The sequence below is a fragment of the Porites lutea genome, chromosome 5 (assembly GCF_958299795.1).
Source record: "Porites lutea chromosome 5, jaPorLute2.1, whole genome shotgun sequence".
Lineage (NCBI taxonomy): Eukaryota > Metazoa > Cnidaria > Anthozoa > Scleractinia > Poritidae > Porites > Porites lutea.
In genome coordinates, this window is record NC_133205.1 from 32,393,828 (window position 1) to 32,411,669 (window position 17,842).

General features: G+C 40.2%; 1 protein-coding gene across 1 annotated transcript; it reads left to right on the forward strand.

Moving 5' to 3' along the window:
* Positions 1-22: 22 nt before the first annotated feature.
* Positions 23-17,088, forward strand: LOC140939146 (adenylate kinase isoenzyme 5-like). Its single transcript, XM_073388706.1, has 20 exons — positions 23-183; positions 1,166-1,529; positions 3,890-4,053; positions 4,531-4,644; positions 5,681-5,872; positions 6,427-6,610; positions 6,834-6,997; positions 7,192-7,305; positions 8,023-8,214; positions 8,777-8,882; positions 9,507-9,514; positions 9,848-10,085; positions 10,716-10,879; positions 11,592-11,705; positions 12,577-12,768; positions 13,037-13,151; positions 13,569-13,732; positions 14,657-14,773; positions 15,125-15,316; positions 16,618-17,088. Exons 1-20 carry the CDS (start codon positions 124-126, stop codon positions 16,684-16,686), a joined length of 3,027 nt encoding a protein of 1,008 aa, XP_073244807.1. The 5' UTR covers positions 23-123; the 3' UTR covers positions 16,687-17,088.
* Positions 17,089-17,842: the final 754 nt, after the last annotated feature.

A 17,842-nucleotide genomic window follows, 5' to 3' on the forward strand; every position in this document is an offset into this window, starting at 1 on the left:
CAAATGGTAATTACCATGTTGTCATAGCAACGATGGAACCAGTTCGCTCAAAGTGTTAGAACCTTCGACGGATGTCCAGTTTGTTCGCCTCTGAATGTAAACATTCAAGAATAAGTACAGATCATGACTGCCGAGGAGAGTAAAGATTACATGGCGAAAACAGAGGTTCATCAGCTTTTTGAGGTATGATATCGGAGAATCAATTATGTGTAATCTGTGCCACGGTGTGCGAAACAGCTCCAATTTGAGAGATTCCCGCATGATAACAGTCACCAATAATTAACAGTGACTAATGGATATGAAGACCGCTTCTATGATATTTTTAAAATGAAATTTGTAGACTTTGTCCTCCAATTTATAAACTATTTAGTAGTTTTGAAAATTTTACTCCCTTCATCAAGTTTGGATGTACGATGTACGTTTTTGTAGCCCCCTTTGTGGGGCGCAGCAACTAAAGGCGAATGATAATCTTTATGCTTATTCGCAATCTTATAGAATCGGAGTAAGGTGCATCTTTTAACAATTTCAAATGCGAAAAAAAATACATGTCCTGTAAGCTCGAGGAAATGGAAAAAGAAAACTAAATTAAAAAGGACCAGTTTCGGCTGAAGTTAATTGTAATGTTTATCTAAATTAGCGCAATACATAAATTTTTCAAAAATGTAAGCTTACTAGTTACAATTGCTTACACCACTGTAACATGATGTTTGCCCATATTTCAATGACTAAATAAGTGAGGGATTTTCTTTCTGTAACTTTATTGCACCGAACCGAACAGCCTGGTTTCATCAGACCTTTTCTGCGGATGTTTTTTTTAAAGTCCTCACCTGCATGTTTACTTTCAAAATGGAATATCAATAGCGACAAATAAACAAATTGATTGACGTATGTGTGCCAGCCTGCCAGGTGCGAACGATAATTGTTGTGGTTATAATTATTTGTTAAAATCCTAAGTGCATGACTTAAAATATGTTTCTTTTGTTTTTTGATCTGAACGTTCTACAACAGCTCAAAGAGTTAACCTTTTGAGAGGCCAATGAAATTGATAAGAATTAATTATTAAATTTTCCATGACATCTGTTATTTTTAAGTGCTGTAGTTTTTTAATTATGTCAATGATTTTTCTTCAACAGACTGAAAAATCTTGATCTTTTTTTTTCTGCAGGGGATGCTGACTGGCCTACTTTACCATAAGCCAGAGGATCATTTAGCTTTTCTGGAAAATTGCATCTCCCTCGCAAAAACCGAAAAAGACATCAAGTGGAACACTTTCCTTGATGTCAGCAAAAAGCCATTACCGCCCATCCCAAAAACTGATGGACCCATTAAATCTGAGGCTGGAGATGAGGTACGCACTTTTACAACTGAACCAGAATTGAAAACAAGACAACCTCTTCCACCAATCAGTGGCCAGCGTCCATCCATTGACGATGATGAGAAGGACTTGACAGAAACAAATATTTTAACATCAGAATCAGAGGAGGAGGTGGAGGTAGAATTTTCAGGGCAGAGGATCGTGTTTGTTCTTGGTAAGTGTAAAGTTTTGTAAGGTTATGCTAATTACCCCAGGGGGACACCCATATAAAAGGGACTGTAAATTGCAGATTTTTGTCTCACTTAAATTAGTCTTTGGGATGGAAAGTCATGATATTTGCCCATTCAGGTATCGCTGAGGTCTCTGCATAAAGAAATGTACAAGAAATGCTATGACACTGATCTCACAGAAGTCTAACTTTTATAAATAAAGAAGACAACATCCTTCACAATTATTTAGATCCCTTACTCTTATTTAGATGTCTGTTTTATTATGGTTTCCTTTAGGGGTCAGTTTAAGTTTGAGCCACACCCACGTTGGTGTCCCTTAGGGGTTTAATTTTAAATTTCCGATAGGCATCCCCGTTTATTTCAAATCAGTATAATGTTTCACAGGACAAGGTATAAAAAATTGAACTGATTGTCCCAAACAGGTTTCATTTTTAAAGGTGGTTGAACATATTTCTATAATAGAGATAGTCTGCTACACAGCTGTTTTTAGTGTCGTCACGCAATGCTCCTCCCCACTAACAGCTGCTGAAAACCGAACTACATTCCTTTCCCTTGATTAACCAATTATAATTCAGCTCCCATTTTCTGGAAAGTGTTCGCGCCACCTTTGCGGTACTGTGACTCCTCCAATCACAGCTTTGCTTTTATCGTTACCCCATGTGTGAATGACAGAATAATCAAAATCGTCGCGTGAAAACAAGCAATTAACTACAGTGTTGTTGTAGTCAAGTCCTATTCAAAATTTAGGAGATAAGCAGCAACAGCAAGCAAGTTGAGCAAATTGCGATTCACAACATGGATGTGCTCATAAAGTTGCCAGGTATAGTTTCGGGAAATCGCTCATCGATAATTTATTAAGACTGCTTTTTGAATCAGTACCCTTGAGAGTTTAGTCTTCACAGAACACAATGAGCACATCGGGTACATTAAATTCTTCACTACATATCAGCACATATGCACGTTAAATGAAGAACCAACCGATCCTGGTAAAAGTTTTCCAGGCCTATCAAACCCTTTTTTCACTTGGAACTTTCTTGACCGCTTCAAACAAACTTTTTTGCAAATTAACCTTTTCGTTGCTTGAAAACACAGAGCCCGTCTAAATTCAGCGATAATTGATTGATTTGTCGAAAACTGAGAAGCGTGCTCACTTCCTAGCGCCCTTCGGCTCACATATTGTCAAATTTCTTGTACGTGATTGGTTTGTTCGTTAGACCACAAACACAAAGGGAAAGGAATGTAAATTGGCTTTCAGCAGCCGTTAGTGGGGAGGAGCGTTGTGTGAGGACACTAAAAACAGCTGTGTAGCAGACTATAATAGAGAGGGCTTTATCAGTTTCATCGTAAACAAATTGTTTGTTGCAAAAAAGAAAAGTTTTGTGGGGATGGAGACATGTCATGTACAGGGGACTGCTTTCACGTCCTACATATTTCTTTCCGTTTATAGGGTCTTTTTCCTTGATGCAAAATTGAAATCAACTTATTCATGTACTCCTTTGATTCTTGTACTCTTAAAAAAAAACAGAATTAGTAAAAAGAAAATATAGTTAAGTTAGGCCCGGTTCAGACACCAAACTTTTCATGAGCTGAACCTGATTCGAATTAAGGCTGACCCAAACTATTTACACCACCTGAATTGATTCAGACGCTGATCTCAATTCCGGCCGAACTAAATCAAAAAGGAGAAAAATGCTCATTTTGGTGAAACTGCTTGCAAAATGCGTTATACAAATTTTTGTTTTAGGTTCAGTAAATGAAAAGTTCTGTGTGTGAATCAAAACTGTTCCAAAGTTGTTCCACAGTTAAAATTTTTGGGCTAGGTGTGAAGAACGGCTGAACTGTTCCAAATTGAAATAGGCGTTCCTAATTGATTCAGACGTCAAACTTTTCATGTACTTAATTCAATGTATTAGGTTCGGCTCATGAAAAGATCAGCGTCTGAACCGGGCCTTACTCATACTGGAGACCAGGAGATTCTCTAGGCATAATTTATAGATACCTGTGGACTTAGATTGTCGTCACACAAAACAAAAACTCTTATTGTACACTACACTTTTCAGTACACTTTGTGGCAGATTTCTTTGTCAGCATTGTACAACTAACATTGTCAAACTTAATTGAAATAGCAATGCAATTTATTACTTGAATCCCTAACATCATCGCTGCATCATGCCCAACAGCGAACATTGCCACTTCAACTCCATGGGGGGACCCATACAGAGAAGAGTTTGGCACATAATAATGTAAATTATAATGCTTCATTATTAAGCTACTACAAAGTGCTGCAGCTTAAATTATATACAGTCAATCATTCATCCTTTAACACTTTATGTGAACACCACAGGTGGACCAGGATCAGGCAAGGGGACCCAGTGTGCTAAAATTGTTGACGAATTTGGTTATATACACCTGTCTGCTGGAGATCTTTTGAGACAAGAAGTGGCCAAGGGAAATGAAAGGGGACAAATGATTGAAAATATTATGAAGGAGGGAAATCTTGTACCTCAGGTAACATAAGCATGTAGATCACTTTAACTTTTTTGTAGCTGTCAAGGTTGTCATCAAGTTTTGAATCAGCAAATAAAGATTCATCTGTAGCATCTCACAAAAACTTATGGTGTCACCTATAGCTTAATTTACACTTTGATGACCCTTAACAATGATGGGCGCATGGTGGAGGGACCAAAAGGCAGGCAGCCTTACTGTGATTGCTATTGTTGTCTCTTTGTGAACTTTGTCTTTGTTATTTTTATCTTTTTTAATGTAAGGTAGAGGGTTGTAACCGATAATTAGGCTAATTGTAACCGATAATTACAGACGTAATTGTATTGAGCTGTCAATGTCTGCACTGAATTGTAAAAAAGAAGAACAATGAGCGCAGCCTTAACAGATGTCGATACCTTCTTGGCTTAATTTTAACTCCAAGAAGTTTCTAAGTGGGTCTGAATTCATGACATTATTTTTTATTGGGATCCATCTTCACAGGAAATTACCATTGAGTTGTTAAGAGATGCTATGAGACAACACAAGGAGTGTCCTGGATTCCTTATTGATGGGTTTCCTCGAGAAAATCAACAGGGGATTCAGTTTGAACAAGAGGTTAGTATCATCTCATGAATGGATGCATGGGTGGGGTGGTACAGTAAGTGGGTGGACAGGAGTGAGGGAGGGAATGCCCATGGTACAGTAGTACATTTTAAGAATCTTTTTACTTTGATATAGGAAATAAATGCTTGAGTTAATAACGTGTCTTTTTAACGCGACTTTAATTCACGCTAATAAGAGGAAAAAATCATGAAATAAAGGAAATATGCGCGAAAGAGAGGGTTCATGCAACATTTCAAGTTGATGGAATTTGACACAAACTACAGGAAGAAACAAAACTTGTTGAGACAACCGGGACAAATTTAAGTGTATAATCCGAAATGTAAGCACAATTCGTGGTACTTTTCCTACAAGTACGGGAATATTAAAGGAAAGGAATCTGGTCACTTCGTGCATTCTTCGCAGTTTCACTGATACTAACGGATCTCCACCCTAATTAAATAAACTTCTCTCTCCTGGTGTCAACAATATCTGGAGTGTATGAAGATTTGGGGCCAAAATAATCGATTCTAAGGTCGCGGGAATTAGCCTATACAAACATAGTGCGATTTAAATCAACGCAAAGTTTTGAACTTCACGTTAATTTCCTAACATAAGGTATTTTCCCTGGAGAGTGAAGGTGCCTCAAGGTGCTTTTAGCAGTTCAAATATTGAATTGTAAGACACTCAATCCATATTCTTTAATCATAGAGTCTAAGGGTCTGTTTAGTGTTATAGTGTGTTTAGCCAGACTCTGAACAATTAGCCTGCGAGCAATCTTTTCTTTTTGAAAAGAAGGACGAAAGGAGGGAGGAGGAGAGAAAAGAGGGAGGGGCAGGGATCCCTTTCCGTCTCCTTTCACTTCCCTTCCCTCCCCTCTCCTTGCTCGTGCTTTTGTTTTCATCTAATTGGCAAACAAAAGGTTTCATGACGATGCGCACCTGCTACCTTTTGTATACGGCTAACCTGAAAACAAGCCGTCCCGGGCGACCCGAAATGTATGAAATTTTTAAGTTGTTTTGTTGCTTTTTTGCGGTTGTTGTGTCAACAGGTCGTGGAAAGTGATTTCTTACTCTTCTTTGAGTGCACTGAAGAGGTTATGGAGGAGCGATTACTCAAACGTAGTGAAACAAGCCAGCGTGCCGATGATAACATTGAAACGATTAAGAAGCGATTTAAAACGTTCGTGGAAAAGACGTTACCTGTCATTGATCATTACGAAGAACTTAACAAAGTCAAAAGGGTAAGTTTCGCATTAGGTGAGAACTCTTTGACAGTGTTATTTTTGGTAGCATCGGTAGGAATGTATGATATGCGTTTGTGTCTTTTGCATTACTTTAACTTGGTATTCCAAGAGAATAGCCGAGAATGAACCGTCTGCAGACTACAAAACGTTCTTTAGTAAGCCGCTAAAAATGACAGTTCCGGGGGAATTCATTAAAGTGCCAAAAATGGGGGCAGCAGTAACGCATGAAACTCATAGCGACGAATAATCCGACATAACGTGTAATTTTCCCGTTTAGTAATTTTGGTTAATTAGTTACTTTTAAATGACTGTAGCTGTAGTCTTTGAATACCAAGAAAACCCTTTTTGCTCCATGAGATTTCTGTTACAGATATGGTTTGTGTGGTAACAAATTAGTGCGCGGTGTGCAATATAGCCTCAGTGCAGTTGCCTCCTCGCCCGATTTTATTGAGGGGAGGGGTGGCTATACACAGGCAAGTTCAATCTCGTCTTGCTAAATATTTGATATAATACGAGTTGTTCTATAACGGTTTTCTCTTTTTTTGTTCCAGATCGACGCTAATCGTGGCGTGGGTGAGGTATTTGCAGACGTACGCTCACTGTTCGGTGCTCTTCCTCCAAAAGAGGTGAAGAAAATTAAGAGAAAGAAAAAGAAAGCTGAGGCCAAGGAAAAGGGAGATGAAGAGGAAGAAGAGTGGATCGAGTTTTCTGGGCAACGGATAGTGTTTGTGTTAGGTAACGGATGAAATTGTTCATTACTGGACTAACTTTGAAAATTAACGAGGTCCAACAACGAATCTTTTACCTTACTTTAGGACGCTCAGCTATTTGTTTTGCTTTAGGTTCATTTCAGGAGCGAGTGTGCTCGGATTGTAGTAATTATGCCGTAAAAACAATACAGTCCTTACCTTGCAATGACTAACTTTTGACTCACGATTACCATTCTTTTTAAATTTAGGTGGCCCTGGCTCTGGTAAGGGAACTCAGTGCAAGCGTATCGTGGAAAAGTTTGGTTACACGCACCTTTCCACCGGTGATTTGCTGAGAGCAGAGGTCGAAAATGGCAGCGAAAGAGGACAAAAGATCGCTGAGTTAATGGAACAGGGCCAACTCGTTCCCCAGGTATGGTTGATACTGTAGTTACATCAGCTCCGGTTAAGTTGATCATAGATGGAATAATCCAGAACAGGGAGAGAAAACTCCTTGAAAGATGGTGACCACTCCCTGTACTCGTGGCACCCTTCTGTAATCCAAATTTCCTTCAGATGTCACAAGCCCTCTTACTAATCTCTTTTGTCCCGCTTTATGACTTCCAGGGTGTGGTTGTAGAGCTTCTGACAGATGCCATGCTGCGCCATCCTGACTCGCCTGGATTCCTGATCGATGGGTTCCCACGTAAGCTTTCCCAAGGAGAACAGTTTGAAGAAGAGGCTAGTATTGTTTTCTTTATCACCTACAAGCATCAGCAACAAAGAAATCATGAGGCATTCTTTTCTCCAAAATCCATCCCAACAGCTCATATTCATGTTTACGTCACAGGGCTCAAAATAACGGCCGGTCAAAATGACCGTTTGTCTGGACAATGTTCGGCCGGTCATTTTGATCGGACACGTAAACAGAGCGACTAGAAAAAAACCTTCTCATACCCTTACGTTTCAAGAGAACAAGCATCTTTTTCCACTTTATGTTTTTGCTTGTTAGGCTTATACGTTTAAGTTGTTATCGTGTCATTTTTCACATGTTGACCAGTCAGGATAAAGAAGTGACCGAGCTAAAATTTCTCTGGCCCGTCAACACCACCCGTACAAGTTCTGTTTGATTCCTTTCGTCAGGCTTGTCCTGCTTCAATCATTTCACCACCAAACCGCCTTTGTGAATATAAATTCTTTACGTGCTGCACTGGGAATTCACAATTGTGAAACTTTGCAGGTTTTCAATTCTTAAGCGAGGCTAAATTTCTACTCTTACACAACCATGCTTGAGGCCTAGTGACGGAAATTAATCCAATGCTTTTGCTATCCCAAATCAATAAGCTGCTCACGGCTGGATTTTTTTATTGGTTTTATGGTATAATTATTCAATCAGGAGCTAGATTTAAGAAAGCACAATAATTGATACAGTATTTGATTTGATTTCATGTTTTGTAGGTGACAGAGTGCCATTTTGTCTTGTATTTCGAGTGCAGCGAAGAAGTTATGGAAGAGAGACTTATCAAGCGCGGAGAGACAAGTGGAAGGGTGGACGATAATGCTGAAACGATAAAAAAACGATTCAGTACTTTTGTGGAAGAAACCCTACCAGTTATAGAAAGTTATGGAGAGAAAAACAAATTAAAAAAAGTACGTACCGTAAATAGCATTGTTTTCCTTCCTCTTGGAATTACCTGTATATTGATCCTGACAGGCTTTCCGATTTCCTTTCATGTTTTAGTGCTGTTCTGGAATGAGAACATTCAGCCATTATTTCTGCTTGAATCCTTTTAGATTTTCTCACTTTTATCCATATAAAGAATATATGGACTTTCTTGTCGACATTGTATCGTTCTTTCTTTTGGGCTTACCAAACCTCCGTTTTTGTTCTTACGCCCACATCTTGTTCCCTTTGTATAGCGACTTCGTATCCTCCTAAAATTTTCAATGTGCCGTCATAATGTTTCCATCTTAGAGAGCCCTTTTACGCAATTTGAACGTTTGCGGCTAAACATTCATCAAGGAAACGTTGACAAAATGATGAAGCTGTGTCTAGTGAAAGCTTCCAGCAGTTTAAACTGATCTGTTTGAACAGGCTTTCAACGCGATTTAACACCTTTGAACGCGTTCAACAATGTTGGGTGATATAGTTAAATAAAGCTGGCCTCAATATTTAAGGTTAGTCATTAGATTTTGTTGTGTTGTTTCAAAGGTGGACGCCACACGCTCTGTGGACGAGGTTTTTACTGATGTATGTGCCATCTTCGGAGATCTCCCAAAGCTTGAAAGACGGAAGAGAAAGAAAGGCAAGGATTTGCGTTAACACAGTATCTCTCCAAGGACTAAAACGTCTCGCTTAATCGCCGCAAAAAATGCACAGTAGATAAGTTACATTATACAGAAAGGCTTTTGCTATCATCAACCTCGTGCTTTGATCCATTATGCCGAGAACTTTGCATTTTTCAAGAAGATACGTTAACGTTGTAGACTGTAAACGTGGCTGTTTAGTTATTCAAACACCTTTTATTTGGCGGAAGTAAAATAAATGGGATAAACAAACTTAAGAATTTTTAATGTGACGTGTTGTTTTGGGAGGCGAAAATTCGCTACGACATGCTAAATATCGCAGTTAACTTTGGATCAGAGAAGTTATTTAACGAAAATTACTAGGTTAATGGTAAGCATGCGTCCTGCTTTGTGCTAAGATTCGCTGTATCGTATCCGCAGTATCAGTATTGTGGCAACGTTTTTCGTTCCTTGGTGTAGACCTGTTATATTGTTTCTGACAAAATGATACCTTAAACTGTTTCCTTTTCGTTATATTGCCATCGTATTAAATTGCAAACCCACACGTCGACCCGAAATACACTACTAAAGGGCGTACGCGGAGCTTTTTGCTAAGACCTGGCATAGGGGCATTTGAGTTAAATTAAACATCGCAGAAGAAGGTGTTGTTGATATCGCTGGAGTAAAGAGTATTCTGCAGAGATCAGGAGACCAAGCGAAGGGACATCACATTTATCTGTTTTCAAGCAATGGTACATTTGGGCGTTCACGACGATAATTTTGTTAGTTTCCCCTTTGCTACTTTCTAGCTCCACTTTTGTTTTAACACCTTAAGTAGAATGTTTGCACCTTTAGTTTAAATAATGATATAGTTTATTCATACGCTCTGGTCTTAGTGTATTTTGAAAACACTCAATTCAAAGTCGGACAACTTCATCTTTCTAGTGTTGACTTTCTTCTTCTTCTTTTCATCTCCAACATAGTTAAAAAGACCGAGAGTGATTCTGAATACGATGAACTTGCTGAAGGCGTAGAGGACTTGTCCCGAATCATAGAGGGAAAACCGATAAAACTGCGACGAAAAAAGAAGAAAAAGCAAGAAGAAGAGGAGCAGCCGAGAACGCCAATCTACGAGCAACCAATTGTTGCCGAAGAGTTCGTACCCCTTATGGATGACACCATCGCAAAAACCGACGGGAAAGGACTCCTGAATGTTAGAGTCATATTCGTCATAGGTTAGATACGAATTTTTTTATTATTGTCTAAAGCCAACGTGGTGTAAATGTGTGCTTTCAGCGATATTTGTAACGACATTTCCAGATTTCACATCGGTTTGGCCTTCACTTCGTATTTTTTTGTCTTTAGGTAGGCAGTATGGGAACGCTACATACTGATGTTAAATTTAAATAATTTTTTTTGGCCTTTGAGGTACGTAGTGTACCAAAGCTGCAAAGGAGAGAAAGACGAGGGAAATATACGTCTACCACGCGCACACGTGCGCACATCAATTTATAGAGTATAGAATTCCCCCTGTGTTGACCTTGTGACAGCGTATCCCTAATGCAATGGATTCAGGATCCGCGGGTTGTTTTAACAGAATTGTTCACTTCGTTATGCTATTACGCATTCATTCCTTTCAAGAAAAACTCTGTACTACCATTCACTGCTTTGATACTAATCTGTTTTAGCAACAGGACGGGAACGTCAGTTGATGACGGGAAAGCGCGCGGTAAGGACTAAACACCACTTCCGGTGCTCAATTTGCTGCTCTGCCATTGGTCAAGCCAGTCGTTTGATTTGCGCGCGCCGTCGTCAACTGACGTTCCCGTTCTGTTGCTAAATCAGCCTACTGTTTCTGTTACTAGGTGGTCCTGGGTCTGGTAAGGGGACTCAGTGCGCCCGTATTGTGGAGTCGTTTGGTTATACTCACCTGTCGACTGGAGACTTAGTGAGAGCTGAAGTTCAGTCTGGTTCACCAAGGAGCAAAGAGCTGGTGCAAATTATGGAAAAAGGCGAGCTAATTCCTATGGTAAGAGAGCTTGTAGAGATTCAATCAATGATAGCAACTCACGTGAGGTTAGTTATCGTTAAGATGTCACCCGACCAAGTTGAGGCCAAAAAGGGTTTCTTCTTTAGGTACTGAGCCACAGATTACGTACAAGAAAAGAAACAATACAACCAAACAATAAAGCCCCAGTAGAACTCTATTGTTTGGTTCCTTTGTTTCTTTTGTGATGACGTTACCTACAGAAAGGCCTCAAGAAAGCCTGTTTATACATATAGTTAAGTGCGCAGTCGAACGAGAGAAATGTACAAAAGCTACTTAAAAGGTTGTCCGTTTCACTGTTAATTTTTGTGTCTATTTTGGTTTTCGGATCGTTAGAAATACGGATAAAAACATTGTTGAAGGACATAGGGGTCCTCGTCGTCCGAGCAAGTGGAATTGCTATCATGGGAGTGTAGCGGTGGATCTCTTTTCCTCGTACATTTGTAGGAATTGTCCATCCGCTCTGAAGAAAAGGAAGGGCGTTTTTGACGAATTTCTTATGACTTGTCTTTCTGAGGGCAAGGGGACTGTAGCCTTGTCCCCGGGGTATCTCATAATGTTTCCCGTCCCCCTCGCTCCCTCAGGGGTGGGGTGATACTAGACCTTGGAAACGAGGCTGAAGGGGCGATTGTATACGTACTAGCTAACCTAGATTCCGTGGTATCAAAGCGGTATTCTGACAATTCTTTTTCAGAGAGTAATTCTGGAGCTACTGCGAGTTGCCATGGTGAACATTCCTAACACTAAGGGATTTATCGTAGACGGTTTTCCTCGAGAACTGGAGCAAGGAAAAGAATTTGAAAATGAAGTAAGTTGAAAAGATATTTGTTAGACAATGCTGTAAATAGTGTCATATTTTATTTTAACTTGTAATATATTTACGTAGAATGGTCGATGCTACGTCGCAAAACTTATGTAGATAACTTGCCGTATCGTTCCACAAAAATGATTGGGCCAGCGTCCAACCTCTTCCCCAGGAGAAAAGCCCTTTTATGAGGTCGGCCAACGTCTACGTTTCCCCTTGACTCTTGGGTCAAGCAATTGTACTGACGACCAAACACTGGCAATTTCCTTTCAAAGGCATTTTCAGCATTTTAATCACGGAAAATTTTTGATGTGACTTGTATCTTTTGGGGGTGAGAAGGTGGGGCAAGCTATTGCCATTACAAATATTTAATTTCCAAGGGCTTTGTGTTCAGTAGAAGCGCAGGCAGTTAACTGGAAATCCACGTAAATAATGATAAACAAATGGTCCAAATCAAACACAGTATGATCAAAAATCCCAAATGACGAGAGGCAGACTATCTGGGGGTGATTTATCGAATACCAAAAAAAAGAACTGTAGACACAACTTTTAAAGAAAGTCAATGGAAAAGTTAAATGGCAACAAACACATATGCGTCACTTATAACTCAGTCACACGCATCTTACATAAAATGCATTGCACATTGTACACATTACATATGACACGCGTCAACCATTGCACGCAACACACGTGACACGTCTCACACATTGCACACACATTGCACACACATAGCATCACATAGCACACTTAGCACAGGAGGTTACACGCGTACCACCTCTAATAGCCTAGCGCTTGGAATTCCAAGCGCCGCCTACACAGGCTACACCTTTATTAAAACGAGATTTGTCTTCGGTTTCTTTCTTTCTAAACATAGATTGCAAGTTGCGAGTTTGTGTTATACTTCGAGTGTTCACCGGAAACAATGAAGAAGCGGCTTTTGGCGCGAGCAGAAACGAGTGGACGCGTGGACGATAATGAGGAAACGATTATGAAACGGCTGGAAACGTTCGAGAACCAAACGAAGCCTGTTATCGAGTATTATGAATCACAGAATAAAGTCAAGAAGGTAACCTTGCATCAAGTACTCCGTTCATTAAGAATCAAATTTAAAAAAAAATGCGAAGCTCCATTTGGCAGAATACTGAAACAAAGAAGATCCCATTTGAAAACACTTTTGAATGCTTCGAAAGCAAATTCTCTCGTCCTCTTTAAATTAGAGTAAATTTCTTAGAACCCTCAGAGTTTTGTAGTTACAATTAATACATACAATAATATTTATCGATTATCAAGATGGGTTCTTCCTTTTACTATTTTCTCCCGTTTCTTGCCTTAAGGTTTTAGCCGAAGGATCCCCAGATGAAGTTTTTGCCCAAGTTAGCGACATCTTTGAACATCTTCCAAACCGAAAAACAACATCACTTCATGATTATGACGTCACTTTTATAACAGGTATGAACGTTCGGGACATTTGTTTTTCCGATTTCCTTTTTAAGTCTACTCGGTTTCGTCATAGGGAGATTTGAGGCAAGTGAGTGGCACAATCAACGCTTATAATGTAGGTTATAATGGGGATGGAAACTAACGGTACTCATAAAAGTCCCATCCCCACAACCCATGAGAGAGAGGAACAACTGACTAGCCCGTTACTGAACCAAAAAAGTGAGGACCCTCATATAGTCACCTGGTAGGGTAAAAATGGCTGAAAGCGCTCTCTCGATAGTCACTCCCGTCATTTTTACGTGGGATGAGGGAGCCTCCACTTTCTCCTGTCACCCCTAGGAACTCAAGCTGTCTTAGAGCAAGGAAACTGGCTCTCAACACAAAGAAGTGTGTATTTAATTTTTTTGGTTCATTACATGGCTTTAGGTCCACCTGGTGTGGGAAAAGCAGACCTGGGTAAAACACTCTCTGAATCAACAGGCAGAACCCACTTATCGGTTGGCTCCCTGCTTAGAGAAGAGGCAAAGAAAGATTCAGAGCGGGCTCAGTTGATTAACGAAGCCATCGTGATGGGCGTATTAGTAGCCACGGTATGTATGAACTAGAAAATACTGAGAAAATGTTGTTGCGTTTTCTCCCTAGCTTTCTTTTCCGTTATGTCACTTTAGATTTTAATCTTCCCCATTGGGGCGGTTCGGTTTTGGCGCGGTATGTTTCAGTTGTACATGGTATTTGGATTTCCTCCCATGACCCGGCAGAGTCTGTATTGGTAGACTGCTCACCGTCCTCTATTTTTTCGTGAGATCGTCGAGATATAGCGCGTCATACCGTTAATTGCGGCCATCTTGATTTTCAAATGTGCTGAGGAGACCGGCGTCCGTGATTATAGCTCTAGGGGAAGGGGGGCGAGAAAAATATTTTTCTCGCTTCCTCCCAAACCACCCCCGCCCCCTGAGTAGTTTTGACACTCGTGCAAGATGGCAGCCCGTAAGGTAAAGCGCTCGATCTAGACCATCTTACGGAAAAATAGGGGACTGTGAACAGTCAACTCTATCTGTTCTTTGTTCCGGAATTTTAGGTTTCCCTAGCTTTCGATTGAAGTAAGTGTAATACATGTACGGTAGGTTTAAGTTGGTTCGTTAGTAACTGGTTGTCATCTCGTCGCGGAATTCTCACCCCCAACTTTAGACTCTGAACTCGGGCCGGCATGTCAGCTGCTATTTATATGTAGCGCTGAGCGAATTCGGATAACCTGCTCAGTTAGTCTTAACTCTGACTTTGATTACTCACGAATTTTAATGGCCTAAGTACAGTGAAACCTCGTTCGACACTGGGGGGGGGGGGGGGGGGGGTGGCCATAGAAAGTGTCCGTATTAAGCGGGGTGAATTGTCAGAAAATGTAAGAGCTTTCTTTCCCATTGGACAAAGCAAACTGTTCTAAGGAACGAGGTGTCCATTAAGTGGCCTTTGACTGCATGTATTGTAACTGATTTAGCATGATAATGTCCCTTCAGGAAATTGTTTTGGCATTACTGACTGAAGCGTTGGAAAAAGAGGAAAAGAATCTGAATGGATACTGCATCGACGGCTATCCACGTACAGAGGAGCAGCTTAATCAGTTCAAACAAAAGGTAAATCTAGTGGCAAATGATATATCTTGCAAACTAACGAGAGTAACGGTAGAGCAGTGGCGACAACTCTCGCTTTCCTCTAGTTCCTCTAGAAAATTACAAAGTACAAATGACGGGCTGCAAACCCAACAAAAACGAATTTTTGATAGTCTGCTCGAGGAGGAACCAGCCAGGCTGTGTACTGTTTATACCCGATTTCGCGGTAGAAAAAAAAGACAAGACAAGAGACAAGAGCACTAGACGCCTCGCGCCTCGCCATGGCTTCAATTCCTTGGAGGCGATGAACAGCATAATTTTTGTTGATTGGTGATCATAAGTGTTTTATTTTTTTCTGAAATTATTTTGAAACAGGTGTCTGATTATCACAGAATAATCGTGCTAGAGAGTGGTGATGACGAAATGGAACGGGTGATCAAGGAAAGAGCAGAAACTTCGGAAAGAGAGGATGACAAGGAAGAAATATCAAGAACTAAAGTACAGGTCTACAATGAAAACACCCGACCGATGATCGACAGTCTGGCAGATCCTAGCAAAGCTGTTAAGGTATATTATTGTACATTGTACTCACTATCTGCCTTCTCATTGGCTAAAAACCTACAGCTGATTTTGGAAATCAGTGCACCAATCTGATGGTAACGCGCGCGCAGTGCAAGATCTCAAAGAGCAGTTTCAAACAGTGTTCTGTGTGATGGTGTGTTTGTAATAAAAAAATAAAACAATTATTAAATTTTGCTTTTGTGATATCCGGAATAATCAAGGGCACGGTCGGTAAGTGTTATCATCCTCGGCCTGCGGCTCGCCTGATAAGTTTTTCCTTAACCTTGACTTTGATTATTCCGGATATCACAAAAACCTCATCCAATAATTGAACTACATAACAGGCCCTAGTTGTTTAAAAGGTGGATAACGCTATCCACTGGATAGCGCAATTGGTTTCCACAATATTTATCCGGTGGATAGCACTATCCAACGTTTGAACAACGGCTTTGACTCGCTAAGGAGCGAATAATTCGCCACCCTCGTTTCCCAGGTAGCTCTGTTATCTTGGGAATAAAGTTATCCCCTGTTATCCCTGGGAAAGAGGTTTGCTGTGTGCCTTAAAGTCAACGTAACATATGAAAACTCTTTCTTGATTCCTAGCTGAGTAGTACTGTAAGTAAAGCTGCTTATCCTTTCTTGCCAAAAATTGTTAAGGCCATGTCCACTAATGCGTTTTCAAAGAAAATGCAGTGCCATCAAAACCCCATCAATCGATTTTCTTCCCCAACACCGTTTTGACGATTTTTCGACTGTCCACTCTGAGAAGATATCGAAAACGATAAAATTGCACTTGAACTCTATGCGCATGCTACAAACACATGCGCCTGCGATATTTTCGGTCATCGTTTTCATTTGATGCTTTTTGGTCCGTTTCCTTTTCCGTCCACACTAATCCGATATGTATGCATTTTCGTTTTGATCCACTTTCAATAGCATTTTCAGATTGATGCGTTTTCGATGAAAATACTCAGCGTATTAGTGTGACGAAGGGCCTAAACGTATAGATATTTAGGCGTTTTCTAACGAAAGCGCATTAGTTCGGCACTGCAGGGCTTAAGGGTGAGGTGATTTCGTGAGCAGCTTATCAGCCTCATTGTTCAGGACCAAGTCCGTGGTGTTTTATTGCCGCGTCGTTTTCTCAGAAGCATAAAGAAACCTCATACCAGGTGTACTGAACACAGTTGTTCTTGACATATATATGTATTTACAGACAGCTAGGTTTTGAGCAAATCAAAAAAAATTGACAATACCAATAAATAATGGCAACGCGTTCTAAAATGTGAACACTTTTACGTCCCTTGCAGGTTTCTGCTTCAATGCCTCAAGAAGAACTTGTAGAAAAAGTCAAGACACAAATAACAAAGGAGGAATAGTGCTGGGCATGACTTCCATCAATACAAAAAAAATCAATTGCAGTCATCAGCAAAAATCCACAAAGTCGCCGAAGCAGCTTCATACCGTTCTTCCCTTCATTGAACCTCGTTCACTCATACCGTCTTGTTATTGAACTCATCGTACACCAAAGCCTTTTAATCTCCTCTTATCCGTTTCGAAATTGACAGACAAACAGAGGAATAAATCCAAAGAAAAGCGGCGAAAATATTGTGGTGGATATGAATGCTTCTTAGGTTTTCTTCTGGATTAATTCATTAAAATGTGATGGGGAATCGTCACGCAGATTCGCATATACTGAGCATGTATCGGGCTTATATTGTGCATGTATTGGGCGGGTTTTGAAGGCCAACGACGGCCTTATTAAAGCAAGTTATAATTTATATTGAAATTGTAATGTAAATACTGGTAGGTTCCTAAATGTTAATGAGTGGAAGGTTGTAGTTCTCGACAGTTCTTTGTATACAAGAACTGAAATGACACTAATATGCTAATTTAAAATATGTACAACACAAACTATTAAACTAAAGGTCTAGAACTGCTGGACCAGGAGAAGTGTGCTAAAAAAAGCAAATCCACGTGACAAGTGTACAACACATAATAAATGAATTGTGTAAATTCCGGCCGTTTTGCTTTATCTCTAACCCTCGACCCACTCAGCAATAATCCAGTGACCAATAATCACCGCAAGTTTCAGTCTTGAAAGTGAACATTCAACTTGTTTAATTCGCACGAGTGGTACTGGTTGTTGGAAAAGGCTTTATATTTGTGCGATTGGTTAGAGTCGTGAAAGTGATGTTTCAGCGAAAATGTTTATATAAAATATTACTCAGTTAAACGACACTTGACAATTCCCCACTTCAGAAACTCTATGGGAAGAATGGGTACAAGCTTTGGGTATAATGATTTGTGGGATCTTTTGGATGGAACACTGAGTGGTTTCAAGGCAACCATTAACCAATCATGAGTCACTCTTGTCCACCGAAACTATCCCAGAAATCGTTGGGCCGAAAGCTTTTACCCATTTCCCTTACAGTTTCGGGAGTGGGGAATGAGTGGCAAATTGTGGGAAGGGGACTTTTTCAGGTGATACGACTCGTACAAGTCGTGCAACTGGTTAAACTATATCTCATTATG